The 17757-nt window shown below is 32.6% G+C and overlaps 4 protein-coding genes across 6 annotated transcripts; 3 read left to right on the top strand and 1 right to left on the bottom strand.

Annotated features, from left to right (window-relative positions):
* Positions 1–314: 314 nt before the first annotated feature.
* LOC131674781 (TBC1 domain family member 23-like) lies at positions 315–5202 on the top strand. Its single transcript, XM_058953606.1, has 9 exons — positions 315–769; positions 1358–1578; positions 1649–1853; positions 1927–2163; positions 2241–2616; positions 2686–2899; positions 2964–3299; positions 3386–3518; positions 3585–5202. Exons 1-9 carry the CDS (start codon positions 741–743, stop codon positions 3856–3858), a joined length of 2025 nt encoding a protein of 674 aa, XP_058809589.1. The 5' UTR covers positions 315–740; the 3' UTR covers positions 3859–5202.
* Positions 5203–5531: 329 nt separating this feature from the next.
* Positions 5532–8999, top strand: LOC131674786 (GPI mannosyltransferase 2-like). Its single transcript, XM_058953612.1, has 4 exons — positions 5532–5779; positions 7165–7240; positions 7325–8011; positions 8043–8999. Exons 3-4 carry the CDS (start codon positions 7354–7356, stop codon positions 8846–8848), a joined length of 1464 nt encoding a protein of 487 aa, XP_058809595.1. The 5' UTR covers positions 5532–5779; positions 7165–7240; positions 7325–7353; the 3' UTR covers positions 8849–8999.
* LOC131674787 (pyruvate dehydrogenase E1 component subunit beta, mitochondrial-like) lies at positions 5848–7158 on the top strand. The gene has a single exon (XM_058953613.1). The coding sequence runs from the start codon at positions 5941–5943 to the stop codon at positions 7015–7017; it is 1077 nt and encodes a 358-aa protein (XP_058809596.1). The 5' UTR covers positions 5848–5940; the 3' UTR covers positions 7018–7158.
* Positions 9000–9110: 111 nt separating the features above from the next.
* Positions 9111–17176, bottom strand: LOC131674785 (probable ATP-dependent RNA helicase DHX34). Of its 3 annotated transcripts, none has more exons than XM_058953610.1 (17): positions 17062–17176; positions 14410–14509; positions 13117–14212; positions 12877–13043; positions 12600–12806; positions 12377–12509; positions 12157–12305; positions 11850–12082; positions 11583–11769; positions 11306–11500; positions 10999–11208; positions 10562–10924; positions 10307–10482; positions 10120–10230; positions 9911–10041; positions 9589–9844; positions 9111–9518 (listed from the first exon to the last, which is right to left on the bottom strand). In XM_058953610.1, exons 3-17 carry the CDS (start codon positions 14132–14134, stop codon positions 9239–9241), a joined length of 3816 nt encoding a protein of 1271 aa, XP_058809593.1. In that variant the 5' UTR covers positions 14135–14212; positions 14410–14509; positions 17062–17176; the 3' UTR covers positions 9111–9238. The 3 variants fall into 3 exon arrangements, with proteins under 3 accessions (XP_058809593.1, XP_058809592.1, XP_058809594.1); XM_058953609.1 differs by having other exon boundaries at positions 14398–14509; XM_058953611.1 differs by lacking the exons at positions 14410–14509; positions 17062–17176 and having other exon boundaries at positions 13117–14307.
* Between the last annotated feature and the right edge of the window lie 581 nt (positions 17177–17757).

Consider the following 17757-nt stretch of genomic DNA (forward strand, 5'->3'; position numbering starts at 1 on the left):
GTGCGCGAAGGAAAGGGAAGTTCGACTACAGCGAAGAGTTACAAATATTTTTGTTTTTCTTTAGAACTTTTAACAAAATAGGTATTAAAATGGGACTGATGAATCAAACAGTCGAATCCTAAATATTGTAAATATTAATAATACACATTGAGTTCCTCTTAACCTACGTAGTGATGATTAATAATCAATTTAGATTCACTCATGTGCCTATACACTCTTCATGATACAATCGCATATAGTATAGATAAGGCGTCCTACTAATCTCCAATCGCCAATCTCCCATCGCATATTCTATATTCGGCCGCGTACGGTCTTATTCATCGTAAGTTGTCATCTGTTTTAAGAAATAATTACAACAAAATTTGTCATACATAACAGCAAAATATCAATTCGGGCTCAAAATCAATTAAACAAGTTTTCAAAACCCAACCGTAAAGCTGTGCTTTGGCGCGTCGATCGTCGAACACGGCGCCGCGCCTCCCGCGCAAGCAGGTGATTGTGATTTTCCCCTGGAAGTGAACAAATAAAATATGGTAATAATCTGTCAACGCGAACAATGTCTATAAGAACTGCTGACCGACGAAAATCAACCGCGCGATGATAACGTCGTCGTGTTGCTGCAGCCGTGGTGATTGTACAGGGCTTTGTCGATGGTGCTTCATGTGAAAGGTAATTTTTTTGGCTCTCGCGAGTGCGGTGATCTAGTTCGAGTAGCTCATAGCAGCTGACTTTTCTACGAAATGGCACTAAAAGACGACGAGAACACTTGGTGAGTTTAAATTCTATTTGATTTTTATTTCGTGATAATTAAAGATTGTTTAGTGTCATTCGTATGCTGTAGATTTTATCATCAAATATATTATATAAAATAGAATCGAGTTGTTCTGATAGTATCATATGTTTTTGTATACCATAGCTTATTACATTTTTAAAGTTAAAAATATGTTACGGTTGTAATGCTAAATTCTATATCGCGGCATTCTTATCAGTAGACATATCTTTTTCAACTACTAATTTACTGCTATATATGAGTAACGTTCATTCTTAGAGATAGCTCTGCTTTCTGATAACCTTTCATTAGAATAAGTATGACTATTAGAGTAAGGTTGTTAATTGCAACACTCCTGTGGAAACTAATGGATATATGTATTCAAACAGTTTTACAATAAAGTATGCCAGATATTTTTATATTTTAAAAGAATTTATATTTGTTAGTGGTTTCAAAATAATTTTCAGATCTAGTATTATTTTTGTTTAGTATATCTGGGACATTTGAAATATCTGTTTACTGATTAGATTTAACTTTTTTTTCCAAAGGTTCATTTCTTTTCATTAGCTATGTGATGTTTATTTACAGGATACTTGAATTAGAAGCTGCTCTTTTGGATGCAGAAGCACCTTCTGCATCTGATATTTATGCAATATGTAAAGGTCAACCAGTGCCAGCTAATCTGCGACCAGACGTTTGGCAGGCATGCCTAGATGTCACAGATAGGGGGAATCAGTTAATTCATTTCAATGAAGTTTTTGATCTTCCAGAACAAAATTTTATAAGAGAAGATTGCCAACAATTAGTTGGTTAGTTAAGCATTTATCAAATCTTAATTTTCTGTTACCAAGTACTAAAACTAAATACCTTCTTTTTTAGATAAGTTGGGAAATGATGACGAAGATAAAGTTTCAGTTGTTTCCGATTTGGAGTCCATCATAACTTTCCATTGCAAAAACAGAGTCCAACGATATGAGAGGGGTAATGGATGGCTTGAACTACTTGGTCCATTGATAGCTTTAAAATTACCACGTTCAGCCACATATAATTTATTCGAGGCTATTAGAGATATTTATATACCAAGGTATATTAAATATTTTTTTGTGCATAAATAAAAAAACAACTTGCTCAAATATTAATTGTTTAAAAAATTTTAGAGGTGACACACATAGTGCTGTACTGAGGTTACTATTACTTTACCATGAGCCAGAATTGTGCTCTTTCTTGGATACAAAAAGAGTATCACCAGATCTATACACCAAGGGATGGATCAATACTCTATTTGCTGGAGTGTGCTCCTTACCAGCAATTTCCACCATGTGGGATTTGTATTTTATGCAAGCCGATCCATTTTTCATGATGTTCCTATCACTCATTATGGTTATTAATGCGAGGTAAAATATCTTTTAGTATTTCACTAAGAAACTTGCAATATTATTATCATTATGACGTTTGATGCGGACTTTTTCAGGGAACAAATATTGAGCATGAAAGATGACGATGCGCAAAATATTGTCGATGCGATAGCCGCAATGCCATGTGCCTTGGAAGCCGAGGACGTAACGGATTTCTGTTCTCTAGCTCAATACTATGCCATGAAAACACCTTCGTCCTTTAAAGTCGAACTGTACAGCATAATGTTTGGCGAGGGAGGCGATGAAAAATTCATAACTCATGCGTTGTGTTTACCAGTCTCAGCTCAAGAGTTAGTTGAAAATTCCGTGGAAGCCTCGTCTTTACCTAACGCTCCTGTTGAGTCTGTTAGATTTTTCCTAGTCGATTGTAGACCTGCTGAGCAATATAATGCAGGTCACTTGCCTACTGCTTTTCATTTGGACTGTAATTTAGTAAGTGTAGAGAAGTTGAGTAAGTATTGAAATGTTAAAAATATTCATTTATTTATTGTAAATTTTTAGATGCTTCAAGAACCTGCAGCATTTGCGACAGCCGTGCAAGGACTATTGCAAGCTCAACGACAAGCTTTGGCTGTTGGATCTCAAGCAGGTGGCGAACATTTGTGCTTCCTTGGTAGTGGACGGCAAGAAGAGGATCGATATACTCACATGGTTGTCGCATCATTTTTACAAAAACATACACAGTATGTTAGCATGGTTGTTAATGGATATCAAGGTAAAAATACTGAACGTAGTTCTTGCTAACTTTTTAAATGATATATTAATATTGTTTTTTTTAGCTATTCATGAATACTTTGGTGATGAAGTGGTGTCAAGCTTTGTTGATCACAATTCCCAATACTGTTTAGTATGCAATACTAGTTTATCGGAAGGTGATTCTAATGAAACGAGTCCATCGAGAATGAAACATAGTAATTCCGAGTTTTTTGGAAAGCTTGGTCAAGCAATGAAACTTAAAAGTCAAGATTTGAAAGGAAAACTTTTTGAATACATTGTTAATCCGACAGCGAGCGCCAATAATAGCACGGAAAAGAAAAATGAGAAGGAAACTGATCAAAGTAAACGAGAACAAAATTCTAGGCCTGTTTTTAGTATTGATGACGATCAAGACCCTGGTAAGTCAAGTAAATGTTTTTACAATGACTTTTGAGTTGAAACTGGAAATCTTTGAATTATTTAAATGAATAATTTTTTTTTCTAGACATGATGATGGCAACTGCTCAAAGTGAAGAACCTATTGAAGTAGTTTCACTTCAACAGTGGTTGAAAGATCCAAATTTAATGCATTCCTTCAAATGTATGGAAGTCAAGGTGAACGGTTACGTTTACGAAAGGTAATGACTGTAACGACACTATTTTTCATTGAAGTTATTGACTAACTAATAATGTATGCCTTACAGTCATTTATTAGTCACTGACACACATATAGTTGTTCTTCGAGAAATTCCGGGACGAAAAGGTGCTGCTCATGTAATAGTGAAACGACCGTTATCAAGTATAGTCAGAATAACATCAAGGAAAAAGCATCCTGATTTGATAACTTTCAAGTATGGATCCACACAATCAGATAATTTAGTTATTTCAGATATGGACAGATTCCTCATTCCAAACGCTAGCGAAGCTACGAAATTGATTTCTCAACAAATTATGAAAACATTAAAGACGGCTGAATAAGGTGTTGGAATCATGAAAAAATTATGAACAATAATTGTAATCTGTACAAACAGTTATTGGGATAATACGAAACTGAAGTAAACCTCTATTTATGGTAAAATTTAGGAGACCATTTTCTAGCAATAGAAAGAACTGATGTATAATAGAATATAGTCTTTTCGAATTTTCAAAATATTTCGACCATCGACTATATTTAACTGAAAACTGTTATAATCGAATTTGAAAATGTTTCTTAAAATTGGTAACCTTCAAAGCCATACTAATTAATTTTTCATGTAATTTGTTGTGAACAATAGTACTTATAATAAGTAATTAAATACTACTTAAAATTTTATATCTCGCGTAAAACGTAGATTTTTTTATCGATCAATGTCCTTTAAAAAATTCAAAATTTCAATATTACATACAATCAAAATTTAAAATATATTTTTCATACTTCATAAACTTTCTATACTGATAATTTATTTTTGCTTTTATGATGTTAGAAATACATTCAAAATATTGTGATTATGACATGAATGATTACGAGTTTAAATGGAAAATTGTAATTTTCTATTATTTGTTATTTACATAAAAATAGCTATTCATCAGTCAGTTGTATGCGAAACTTTAAATCATATACATTGAATAACGTGAAAGTAGCGATACGTTGAATGAATCACCTGTTATACTGTACAGAACAACAATTTCTTTAATTGGAGAAGAATTGAATTGTTTCTGCAGAAATTCACGTTAAAAATCAAATCATTAGTTTTATTTCAAAAAAGTATTAGGCGTTTGAAACTCGACCGTCTTTATATAAAAAAAAATGTTAGAGTTTATTGTAAAATAATAAATCCAGATTTACTATATGAAATGTTTGTCATTAAGAAAATTCTGTCTACTTTAAAAGATGAAAAGTAAAGCCATAGAAGTATACATTCATATGTACTTTCATATGCATATATATGCGTTAATCATACATATGTAAATATTAATGCATAGTATTGATTCAATATCTATTTAAAAACAAGTAAGTTTTCATTTTTACTGCTGAAATTCTTACTTTCAAGTAATTTTGACTTACCACTTTTATTTTTATACATATATTTTATTATAAAAGTTGAATTCTGTTAATTTGTAGCTTAGAGGAATTTATTTATTGGTTTTTTTCTTCTTTTTCAACGTATATTCATTCATTTGCGAGTGTTTTATTGCAAAATTCGTTATACTACACCTACAAAAACTAAAGTTAAATTATTTTGCGTGCTACTTCATATAGCGGTAATTTAAAAACTGTACTACTTATTTAATTCTAATGGTTTTAACAATTAAGTTGATGTATTGCTTAAGAAACCGTATAAGTTTCTGTGCAATTATATTATAAGTAACAATAAAAAAATTTTTAACATAGCAATATTTACGTATCTTTATATTTTTCGATAATTCAAGTTATATTTAATCATTTTTTATTGACATTGAACTTCATATTATTGCATAATATATAAACTAATTATGTCATTCAAGTATGACGTGCTTAATTTTTATTATTTACGAATTAGTCAAGCAACGGTTATTATAGCTGGTATTGATTTGGCAAGGTAAAGAAGCGTAAAGAATGATATAGCTATATACAGCTCTCAAATACTAAATATCTATCGCCCTATATCTTCCATGTATTCCGCTGCAAAGTAGTTTACAAGTGCTGAGACTGCAGTATCAGTATACATGACGTGTGTTTAAGCAACGTTGTAGTTATTTAGTTAGTTGTTTCTGCCGGCTTTAAATTAACTTCTTTTTTGATAAATACAGCTGTGACTGTGCACAAATAAAGCGTGATCGCGTAATTGAATAGGTACGTAAAAGAATGTAAGAAAACGTTTCAGCAAATATAAAGTTAAGGCACAATATCGCTCGAACAAAAACAACCTACAACGAAAAGGTAAATCACTATTTTTTTAAGAAAAGCATTATATAATTATAACTTATCGTCGTTTCACTTGTTTCTTGTGTTAATATTTTGTTTATCCATTGAAAAATCTCATTTTGCTTATTAACCCCTGATGTCACCTGTCAAAAACTATTTGTAATTAAGTTGAGAAAATGCTTTCTTTTGAAAAGCTGTGTAAATCTAGATTTTTTCTACAATGCTTTTACACGCAAAAAATCTCCTGCAAATCAGCAACAACAATGACAATTCGTGACGCTCTCAATGCTGCATTAGATGAAGAGTTAGCTAGAGATGAAAGAGTGTTTATTTTGGGAGAAGAGGTAGCTCAATTTGATGGTCCCTACAAAGTGACGAAAGGTCTTTGGAAGAAATATGGTGATAAAAGACTAATCGATACTCCAATTACTGAGGCTGGTTTTTGTGGAATAGCAATTGGAGCAGCAATGGCTGGATTGAGACCCATTTGTGAATTCATGACATATAATTTCTCTATGCAAGCCATTGACCGAGTAGTTAATGCAGCTGCAAAGAATCTTTATATGTCCGCAGGAAAATTTCCAGTTCCAATTGTCTTTCGAGGACCTAATGGTAATGCAAAAGGTCTAGCAGCTCAGCACTCTCAATGCTTCGCTGCATGGTATTTACATGTTCCTGGATTGAAAGTAATGTCACCATCTACTGGTGAAGATTACAGAGGATCTTTAAAAGCAGCTGTGAGAGATCCAGATCCAGTTGTCATTTTAGAGAGTGAATTACTATACAACTATGAATATCCACTGACAGATGAGGCTCTGGATAAGGATTTTACAATACCTATTGGAAAAGCCAAAATAGAGAAACCTGGAAAACACATCACTCTTACTACACATGGGCAAGCAACTCCATACACTATGAAAGCAGCTGAACTGCTTGCATCTGATGGTATAGAGGCAGAAGTTATTAATTTGAGATCTTTGAGGCCTATGGATTGGGACACCATTTTCAAATCAATAGGAAAGACTCACAGATTAATGACTGTTGAGCTTGGTTGGCCAAGATGTGGTGTTGGCTCTGAAATAGTTGCAACAGTAATGGAAAATCCAGTATTTTTTCAACTTGATGCTCCTGCTGTTAGATGTACTGGAGTAGATATTCCTATGCCTTATTCAGAAAAAATTGAAGACGAATGCACACCGAAACCACATCATATTGCTGATTATGCTAAAAAAGTTGTTGGATCTAAAATTTAAATGATATATAAAATTGGAAATAAATTATTTGACTTAAAATTTGAATTGTCTTAGGAGATTTTTTGCGTAAACCTAGGTAGTAACCAATTGATGATAAGTATATTTTAATGATTTATTTTTTAAATTGGACAATTTTTTTTATTGCAGTAATAAAATAGCATGGGATATACAGCAAATAAACTAAATCATCTATTATAAACAACTTATACGAAATTAATCAAAGGTACTTAAAAGAAGTACATCATTGTTTTGTATTTAGTCTATGCAATTTCTTAAGTTGAATCAATTAAATAATTTTTATTCTCAGATCAATGTATTTAATGGAAGGAATTAAACATGTACGAAGTAAGAAAAAAGGTTTTATGGTTTGCTGTCCTAACACGAATCTCAATTCTTATACTACAAGTGATTTTCAACGTACTGTGCCCAGATCATAACGCTAACGCCTTTCGTACACCTGCGGATCCAACTGAGAAACACACACTTCTAGACAATATTGTAACATTTTTATTAGGAGGACTGACGAGATGGGATGCACAATACTTCATCCATATAGCAAAATATGGTTACACATACGAAAACACTCTTGCTTTTTTTCCACTTTTTCCAATGTTAATTGAATATATGGCCAGAGTGTTTAGAATACAGCCACCAATACTTAATTATAGTAACATCATTGTGATATGCGGCGTTATAATTAACTTTGTGTGTTTTGTTAAAGCAGCCTTAGTTCTTTACGATCTTAGCCTAGTAGTATTTAAAAATACCAAAGTAGCTTATCGTGCTGCTATACTTTTTTGTGTGAATCCAGCGAGCATATTTTTTACTGCTCTTTATACCGAATCTTTGTTTGCTTATCTGACTTTTTATAGTATGCTTGAAAGCATCAACAATAATCCTTGTGTTTTTTTGCCACTGAGTCTTTCCAGTTTAGTTAGATCAAATGGATTAGTTAATCTTGGTTTTCCAGTTTATTTTTTGGCTAAGAAATTTAGTGGTAATCGTTTTACCAAATTACATATTAGAGAATAAGCATTTTCACAGCAGTACTAGATCATTGCTCTTCAATTCTCGACACGTTTTTATAAGTTTATTTCAAATTATTTTTATAATCATTTTGTCTTTATTACCGTTTGGTTACTCACAAGTTTATAATTACATTAAGTTTTGTAAGCCTGAATCAAATGAATCATGGATTCCATACCATGTAAAAAATTATGCAATAGATAATAACTTGTTGCTGCCAGGACAACATGATTTTGCATGGTGTAACTCTAAATTACCAATTGCATATTCTCACATTCAAAATAAGTATTGGAACGTAGGTTTTCTAAGATATTATGAATTCAAACAGATTCCTAATTTTCTTCTTGCTGTACCTGTAATATGCATTATCTTGAAGTGCTGCATCGAATTTTTTAAAGAGCACAGATCGAAATTTCTCACTTTGGAATTTTTCAGTGGAATATCAAGACCATCTGACAATATAAAGCGATATCCATTAGAAATGTTCGTTTTTGTAGTGCATGCCTTATTTTTAACGACTTTTTGCATTTTCTTTGTACATATTCAAGTAAGTACGCGCCTCTTATGTTCAGCCAGTCCTGTTTTGTTTTGGTACTGTGCCTTAACAACTTTGGAGGATACTAAAATGTCAAAAAAAGTCACAGAAATCGAATATGATAGTCCAGAAAATATGTGTTCTCGATGGAAAGTATTTTTCATTACGGAACAGAATTATTCTTATCGAGAAACATTGATTTATAGATATTTTTTAAGCTACTTTGTAATAGGTTGCTTTATGTATGCTAATTTTTTGCCTTGGACTTAATTGTATTCGACAATGTACTGAAACATTCTTTTAATTTTAAAGCAAAGCGACGTGTGAGTTGTAATTGTTAATATTTATTTGAAAAACTACGTTCATTACTTGTAAATAACCTCGTTATGTCAATTTGAAAAATACATTTATTTCAATAATATTCCAATATTTTTGAATTATTTAAAAATAACTGCTTCTTATATTATTTCTTACGTTATTGCAATGTTTTAAAATTTTAATTTGCATATGTAAATTGAAACGAGACATCGCAATAATTTATATAGACTTGAAAAACTTTGTTTAAAACAATTAATCTATCAAAAATAGTATTTTTAAGTAGACTGCATAAATAATAAAAATTATTTACAATATGTACAATTATTTCTTGAATATTTTAATTTACTTTTCATGTTGTTTTTTGTGTTTCAAAACTTCAGTTGGTGTAAGATACAACGTTTTCTGACAATCGGTACATTCGTACACAACAGCATTCTTCTTTTTCACCGGCATTACCGATGTTTTCATACCAATATCCCCAGTATTTTCTTTTTTACAAATACTTATGTGTTGTAATTTTTCTATACTGGATAAAGCACCACGGAAGCCGCAAGTCGGACATACCCATTCGATTTCCAGCATTTGACATGCTATTTTGTCGCTCAAATCGTTTCCAATGAGACTGTAATAAAAAATATAATTAGAACTGTGGTTTACTGATATGCGAAAGTTATATTTATATGATATCTTACCAATTGTAAGTTATTTGTTTAGTAAGTCGAATGCCACCCTTTTTTTCGTGAGGCACTACTTCGAAATCAGTTGAAAATGGATTTGTATTGATGATCGTTGAATTTTGATCTCCCCTGACGTAGATATTTTTCAAATGAGCAACAAGTAATCGGTTGACGGTATATGGCACCGATGTGTGCATAAATTCGACTAGTCCTTTGTTCAATTCATACTCGATTTCTTCTATATTTTCTTTTTTATCTTCAGAAGACATATCTGAAATTAAAAATGATGTTAGTCGATTTAAAAATTATTAATAATTTGATGATATAATTAAGTTACTTGATTTATCTTGTAACTTCAAATTTAATAAATGGTCCCATTTTTGTCTCAGTTGAGCTGCTTGGTACAAAAGAAGCGCGCCACTGTCGGGCGTTGGAAAATCGAAAGAAAGCCATGAGTCACACGCAATACTGAAATTTTCATTTGAAAAAATATTATTTTAAATTAAAAAATATAAATAACAAAAATATTCATGAATGGATACTTACGTTGTAAATGTTGAATTGGTGTCGATTTCCTGGGCAAATAAAAGCAATGTCTGTGCTGCAGGCATTCTCATGGTATTAACCAAGTATGGTTTAGTAGTTTCCAATAATGATCTAAATTAAACAGAAAAAACTTTTACTAAATTTACTTTATATTTGTAATAACATTTATGCGAATGATTTTACTTACAAATAAGTTAAAATTTGATGCTTTGCACTGATAGGTGATTTTGATTTATAACCAGGAATAGTAGTAATGTCAGGCTCTTCTAGTTGTAATACTTGAGGATGATTTCCAAAAAAGCTCATTGGATGTAAAGCCACGAACTGTTTAACTTTGGTATGGAATAATTGTTCACTGACCGTCTGTAAATTATATAATGAGCTCGTTTTTACCTTTTCATTAATAATATCAAAGAGGACTCATTAGGAATGATCATCATACCTTGCAATAATTAAATTCATCTGATGATGCAAACTGAGGATATAAACCGCTGCATAAAATCAATTTTAGCATCATTAGATCCTTGTAACTGCAAGCTGTAGATGCATTGACCAAATCGCTAACTTTTGAAAAATCATTCTTCATCCTGAACTCTATATCTTTAATGTCAATCTCTTCGTCTTCTTTTTCATCTTCTATTCTTATATTATCATCGTCCAACTTTAGCTGTTTTGGTTTTCTTAAATCATTCTGCTTGTAGGACCTCTTCAAAGATCTGAGTAGTTTCAATTCTCCATGTCTTAATGTTCTTTCAGAACTTGTCATCTCGGAATTAGTATCATCCGTATACAATAAATGGCAGTCCTAAACAAAGGTGGGAATTAAATCATAGAAATGGATAATAATAAAAGAATATCAAAATTCATAAGTTTGCGCACTTCGAGTAAGTCTTTGAATTGAGTACGTAATTTGGTCATTTCATAAAATCTTTGTTCTTCTAGACCCCTTCTTCTACACCATTTTTTGCTATTACTGCTACCTGAACGTACATTTCCGCTTGTTGAGTGTTTAATTTCAAGCCACTCTTTATATGCATTTAATAACGTTATCGGATCACCGTGATCTGATTCTAAATTTTTTCTTGATTCCTACGAGAAAATTTGTTATTAGCAAATATAAACTTTATTCTTTTCCTTTAAATTACTATTTATATTTGCAAAATTTAAGTTTATTGTAACAACTTACCTCACAATCAAGGTCTCTGTAAGCTCTGTTTGTAAAAGGTGTTTGCACGCTGAGAGCAGCAGCTAAAGATAAAACGGGCTCAATTTGATGGAATAATGAACCCATAATCAACATTTTTCCAATAGATATGTCAACTGGTAGTCTTGCAAGAGTTTTCCCTATAGCTGTTAGCTTTTCATTTTCCGTCAAAGCACCCTAATTCCAAAAAAAAATTTGATAAATAATCAACAATACATCAAAAATATAATATTTTGAATTTAGAATTTTTATTACTTACGTGTTCTTTCAATGATAAAATAGAAGTTTCTATGCTTTCTGCTGGAGGTGGTTCGATAAAAGGGAACTTGCGAGGATCTGGTAAGCCCATAGCAATCATTTGCAGTAAAGTAGAATCAAGAGGAACTCGCTGTAACTCTGGTTTAGAGTATTTTTCAAATGCTTGATAATCTTCGGCAGAGTATAATCTAGAATAACATTCATGTTTCAATTCTATCCTTTAATATTTATATGATGAAATAATTGTCTAATTAAAAAGAATGTGCACCTGTAACAAGTTCCCGGTCCCGTTCTTCCAGCTCGTCCCTTCCTTTGTTCTGCGCTTGCTTTACTTATCCAAAATTCTTTCAATCGCTGCATCTTACAAATTGGATCAAAACTCATTTCTTTGACTTTTCCACTGTCAGCTACGAATCGGATCCCGTCTATTGTAATTGATGTTTCAGCAATATTTGTTGATATTATACATTTTCTTACACCTTCAGGGGGATAACCAAATACCTAATAAAAAATAAAAATACGTTGATCAGTCACTTGCTAAGATAAATCTTTAAAACTTATGAAAAATACTTTACTTTATCTTGGTCAGCAATCGATAGTGTACTGTGCAATGGTAAAACAATCCAATTATTATCCTTTTTACTGTATTCTTTTGCAGCTTCCACCACTGCTGTGATTTCGCTCATTCCACTCAAAAATATCAATAGATCGCCCCTTTCTTTTTCTAAAATTATTATTGATGGAAAGTCATGAAGAGTTGTAACCATAGATTCTTTTATCACAATTTGTACGTACTGTCATATTTTCTGTCAATAATTTGCATGATTTGAATGTATGGGCTGGGATTGAATCTGTCATTTTTGGAACGTTTATCTTCTACAAGTACAGGCCTATAAATTAACTGGATAGGATACAGTCGTCCAGGCACCTAAGAAATAAATATAAAGTACATGTTCAATTTGTGAAATGATTATTCAACAGATTTTATCAAATAATAAATTTCTTGTATTTTACATACTTGAATTAATCTGACATCTTCATTAGCAAAATAATTACTAAAAAGTTCAATATTAATTGTGGCAGACATCAGGACTAATTTCAAATCAGGCCTTTGGTGTATAAGACATTTCATGATTCCTAACAAAAAATCACCATGTAAATGTCGTTCATGAACTTCATCTAAGACTATAACGTCATATTGTGATAGTTCTGCTTCTCCAGCAACCTATTGCAACGAAAAAAATTGATTACAAAAAAAAACTATATTACAACAGTTTACACTAGAGTGATCTTACTTGTCTTAAAAGCAATCCTTCTGTAATGAAAGTAATTTTTGTATCTTCACCTTTCTGCTTTTCAAATCTTATTTGATAACCAACTTCATTAAGATTTTCTGTCAAAGTTTCATAAGCAACTCGCTTGGCTAAAGATATACAAGCTATTCTTCGAGGTTGCGTACAAGCTGAAATGAAAATAAAGTTATAAAATATTTATCCAGGAGATTTATTTGTCAATCAGTTCAGTTTAATGCTCACCTATTGTACCAAATCCAGCTGTGTAAAGATATTGAGGAACTTGTGTTGATTTACCACAACCAGTATCTCCAGCGATGATGACAACTCTTTCAGTTTTAACGGCATTTATAATTTCATCCTTAAATTGAGCAACAGGAAGATTAGCTTGTTCTGTCCTTAATTGTTTCAATCTTGCAAATTTCATGTTTTGTTTAAAATCAAGATATGTTAAAATAATATCTTTGAACCTTTTGAGTCGCTCCTGTGTTAGTTCTCGGATATCTTCAACTCTCATAAACAACTCTTTACATCGATAGCTTAAATTGAAATTAAATCTGTGGGATTTATCATAGACTTCTGGAATTCCAAGAAAATTAACTTTCGAATTAGAGGACTTAGATCTTTTCTCCTTTTTTTCATACTCTTTGACAAAGAGCCAAAATTCTTCAGTATCCTGAACAATATGAAAGCTGGAAAATATTCTATTCAAATCACGTTTGTATCGTAAAAATGTAAAGTCTGTATCAATTTTGTCTTCAAAACTTTCTACAAGTTTCTCTGCTTCCTGCCTTGATGAACCAGGATCAGCATAGATTTTATTCCTGTACAAATGTCTACTTATTTTTTCTTTATCATATTTGCTACTTATATCGTCTTGAGATGATGAGTCACTACTTGAACTGGAATACCGTTTTTCTTTTCTATGCTTCTTATACTCCCTTGATTTATTTAATCCACTATCTTCAGAACTAGAATCATATTTTTCTTTCTCATGCAATCCAGAATTTTTACAAGTAGTTGATGATTCTCTAGACTTGGATCTGTATTTTTTTTTCTTATGTCTTTTACTTTTATCTCTCTGATCATTTGATGATTCATTATCCAAGGAATATTTACACTTTCTAGTTTTATATTTTTCCAGTCTTGTCTCTTCCTCTTCAGAATGATGCTTATGTTTCTTTTTCTTATGCTTCTTGGAATCATCCTTGGAGAATGATGTGAAACTATCGTCCTTATCCTTATGTTTATGTTTCGGCATTTTGCACAATGACTATTTCTACCAGGTTACTATTAAATATTGCATGTTGCTTTTGTCAAGTCAATCAAATAAAAGAACCTGTTAAAAAATTCTGATTATAAACATTGTTTATAAATTCGTAACCTCAATGTATAGAAAATTTATTTCAACTCTTTCCAGACTAAAGTAAATACTTGAAAAACTGCATTAATTACGTTATAATGTTAGTGTTATAAGTGAAATAAATGTTCAGTATGTTTCTATGATGCATCTGTTTTATTTACATCCATAATTACCAAGTGCCAAGACTGCGAAGGCCTTAAAATCATGCCTAGAGAAGAGCCCGGCACAACTGTTCGTCTGCTAATGCTAATATGCGCTGGACACATTACGAGCCTAGTAAGAAAGGTATCGTCTTTATCAATATAAGTTCAAAATATCTGTTCTAATTTCTATTATAGAAATGGAGATTGAAATAATAGTATTTGATTTGAGTAACCAAAAAATTACAGAAACTCGAAAACAAATGATCTTTAGTATAATACTATGGATAATTAAATATACACACATATCTGCATAGAATTGTCTAAAAATATCGTACCTCGAGTCTGAAAATGCATATAAGCAGCTCTATGGGTAAAATCTACACGATTTTGAAAAAGTCAACTAGTGTACACATTACTACTTCTTTCAGTTTATATTTAATTTACGATGTACCTGATAAACTAAAAAAAATCGAGTCTATCACCGGGGATAGTCGTATAACCCTTGTCTTGTATGCATACAAAGTCGAACTACAATCCATAGAAAAGGTTTTCTCATTGATTTTTTAGAATTTCATACATAAAATTAAAAATGACAACTCAAACCTCACTACAAATTTGATTTCAACGAAAAGTATGTCTCGATATATTTTTAATCAAAATTCGAAGCCTTGCAGAGCTCAAAAAAATTGCTGCGTTACATAAAAAACTCATTGTTATGTACGATACGTTTAAGAAAAATTTACATTAATGAAGCTCTGCAATTAAAATCAATATTAACGCTTTTATAAAATCCAAAAGACTAAAAGAAGTGCATAGAAAAATCGTGTTTGTTTTTATTGATATGAGCACCTCTATGAGCAAAAAGTGTGTCACACGAGCATGAGCGGCGACGAATCAAATTGTTTCCGCATGGGCCGCTCTTCATGTAACGAGAAAGTTAGAAAAATGAAGTGTTTACACTTTGCACGTTTGAGTTATGGCACTTATTCGGCGAAATTGCTTGTATCGAATGTATTAGCACATGTATTGCAAAAATATACATGCATCTGAATTATGTATTAGACATCTATAATTGGATTTCAATTGGTCATTGTAGCTTTAAAGATGTTCGATCAGATCGATCGAGAAACTCGGTAATTTTTCTTAAATTTCAGTAGTAACAGTACGATATTGTCAGACATCCACGTATTACTTTGGTCGAAGAATGCGCGTGTGCCAATATGAATCTACAATTGTAGAATTGTTACCGTTACCAAATAAGCTATCAACGCTCACATTAGCTCACCTCGTTTAAAAATCCCTTCGACACTCGTATGCGCGCGTGTCGACGCAGAAATATGCGCTTACATACTCGAAATTTATTAGGTGCACTATGCTAAAAGTGTGTCCACCATAGCATCTCAATTCACGATCAATCAAATTTTTCGAAAATATATAAAATGACATTAAAAATAATCAAATACACTTTTCAAATTGTACATAACAATTGGGATGATAGTAGATTACCCTAAATTTATACAGCAAAGGCAAATCAATGTTACAAATCGAATGAATAAAAGTTTATAAAATGCATTGCATTTATCTATTAATACGGCCTTAGGTTTAATTTTCACTTTTGTATTATTGTTTTAACACGAATTTTTTAATTATTTTTATTTAACACAATTCTGTTTTGATTGAACAGAATATATAAAATAATATATTTTATTAGCAAAGAAACACGTAAGCTTTCTACAGCAAATTAGATTGGAAAATAATTGGTTGAAATTATCCTATATAAAATATGTCTGTAGGAATAGATAAATATTTAAAAGAATTATATGTTTAAAATTCTTCTACTGATTATTAAAAATGATCAACTATGCGATTATGTCATGTAGAATATTTTGTTCCAATTAATCGTTTGTTCATTTTTTTGCAAAAAGATATAATGTTAGATATTTCATTTTTTTAAATGTTATTTTATTTCTCGTGTTCAGTAAGAGAGCATATTAAATGAACAAAATTACAAAATATACGTAGAATCCAATTATGCGGAATCTTTATCTATACGAAACGAACCCGGAAATTAAAATAATATAATTAATTTGTATTTTTACAATGCTTGTATGTAATATATGTACGTGTGCGATGTCCAGAAACAATGTTCGTGTTGATGAGTCATTTAGTAAATAAAGCGGTTCATAGTACTACAGCTCCGAACACACTAAATCACACAATAAACATGACATTGTTTTCAGCATAAATGTTGTGCAACGTAGCAAGAGCAATCAAAGTAAAAGCCTGAATTATTCCCGATTTCCACGGTTATTATTGGCACGACTGCCCACCCATTCAAATCACAGATCGGCAAAGCCGTGAAGTATTCATACAATGACCGAATGATCCTGAAATAACCATAGCCGCACCTTCGCGAGTTAAGAGGACCACCCTCTCCAACGAAAAAAGGGGAGAAAGCGTGCACGTTTTTAGGTCGGCTAGTACGACCAGTGACACATTGCGTGGAGCGCGACTATATACAACCTGGCCCGATGAACTCATTCAAAGTGTTAGCTTTTTTATCTATTCGCGGGCATATACATATATACGTACACTCTTCTCCCTTCTTCCTTCTTACGCCGCAGTACAGACGCCACGTGCACGACGCGACGTGTGCCGGCTCTTTTTAATCGTCAGACTTACCTAGTTTTTTCTTCGTGCGTCCTTTTTCACTGCCTGATTGATGAACAGTCTCTCAGGAGTTTTTGAAACAGCCGCGTTTTTTTTATTTTTTTAAGCGCATCAGTCGAGATGTTTCGTCCACCACGGTTGAAGGTGCGCTTCAGTAGGTGAAAAACGGACGGACGATCGATGAAAATCGCCGAGACAAGCAAGACAGCAATTGAAAGTTTACTCGAAAGTCGACTGCTTTCCAAGTGCACTCGAACTCTGAAACATCGATTCGGCGCTTATTCGGATGCGACGAAGCCTTTGGAGCCCTAAAACATTTTCAAAACTGACCATTCATCTGACGGTCACAGCCGAGCGCGCTATATATATATATTACACATCTCCCCCCTCCCGTATAGTATCCGCGCGAAAAAAATTCCTCCTCTGTGTATAGCTGCGCTGGCCTCTGTCGACGAGCTAAGCGGCGTGTGCGCGTGGCGTGGAAAAGTCGGCTGCACGGCGGAAGGGAGAGAGAAAGAGAGTGAGTTGAGCTGCAGTGTGCGCGCTGTACCGGCTTTTCGCCTTTTTCGGAACATACGCGTGTGCGTTCCGTACGCTCTGCGATATACTTACGCCGCTTCTGCCTGCTGGCGCGCTTGTTTCTCTCGCGACGGCGGCAGCGCGCGCGCGCGCGCCTCTGGGTTCAATTTTATTTTATCTTTTGGCCTT

The sequence above is a fragment of the Phymastichus coffea genome, unplaced genomic scaffold (genome assembly GCF_024137745.1).
Source record: "Phymastichus coffea isolate CEN01 unplaced genomic scaffold, Cenicafe_Pcof_1.1 PCOF00302, whole genome shotgun sequence".
Classification (NCBI taxonomy): domain Eukaryota; kingdom Metazoa; phylum Arthropoda; class Insecta; order Hymenoptera; family Eulophidae; genus Phymastichus; species Phymastichus coffea.

Coding starts and splice junctions, on each gene's coding strand:
- LOC131674786 (XM_058953612.1), top strand. CDS start 7,354: ATGTACGAAGTAAGAAAAAAGGTTTTATGGTTTGCTGTCCTAACACGA. Junction 8,012..8,042: donor TTTTTTGGCTAAGAAATTTA/GTGGTAATCGTT, acceptor ATTACATATTAG/AGAATAAGCATTTTCACAGC.
- LOC131674787 (XM_058953613.1), top strand. CDS start 5,941: ATGCTTTCTTTTGAAAAGCTGTGTAAATCTAGATTTTTTCTACAATGC.
- LOC131674781 (XM_058953606.1), top strand. CDS start 741: ATGGCACTAAAAGACGACGAGAACACTTG. Junction 770..1,357: donor AAAGACGACGAGAACACTTG/GTGAGTTTAAAT, acceptor GTTTATTTACAG/GATACTTGAATTAGAAGCTG. Junction 1,579..1,648: donor AGATTGCCAACAATTAGTTG/GTTAGTTAAGCA, acceptor CTTCTTTTTTAG/ATAAGTTGGGAAATGATGAC.
- LOC131674785 (XM_058953610.1), bottom strand. CDS start 14,134: ATGCCGAAACATAAACATAAGGATAAGGACGATAGTTTCACATCATTC. Junction 12,510..12,599: donor AAGATGTCAGATTAATTCAA/GTATGTAAAATA, acceptor TTTATTTCTTAG/GTGCCTGGACGACTGTATCC. Junction 11,770..11,849: donor GGACCGGGAACTTGTTACAG/GTGCACATTCTT, acceptor ATGTTATTCTAG/ATTATACTCTGCCGAAGATT.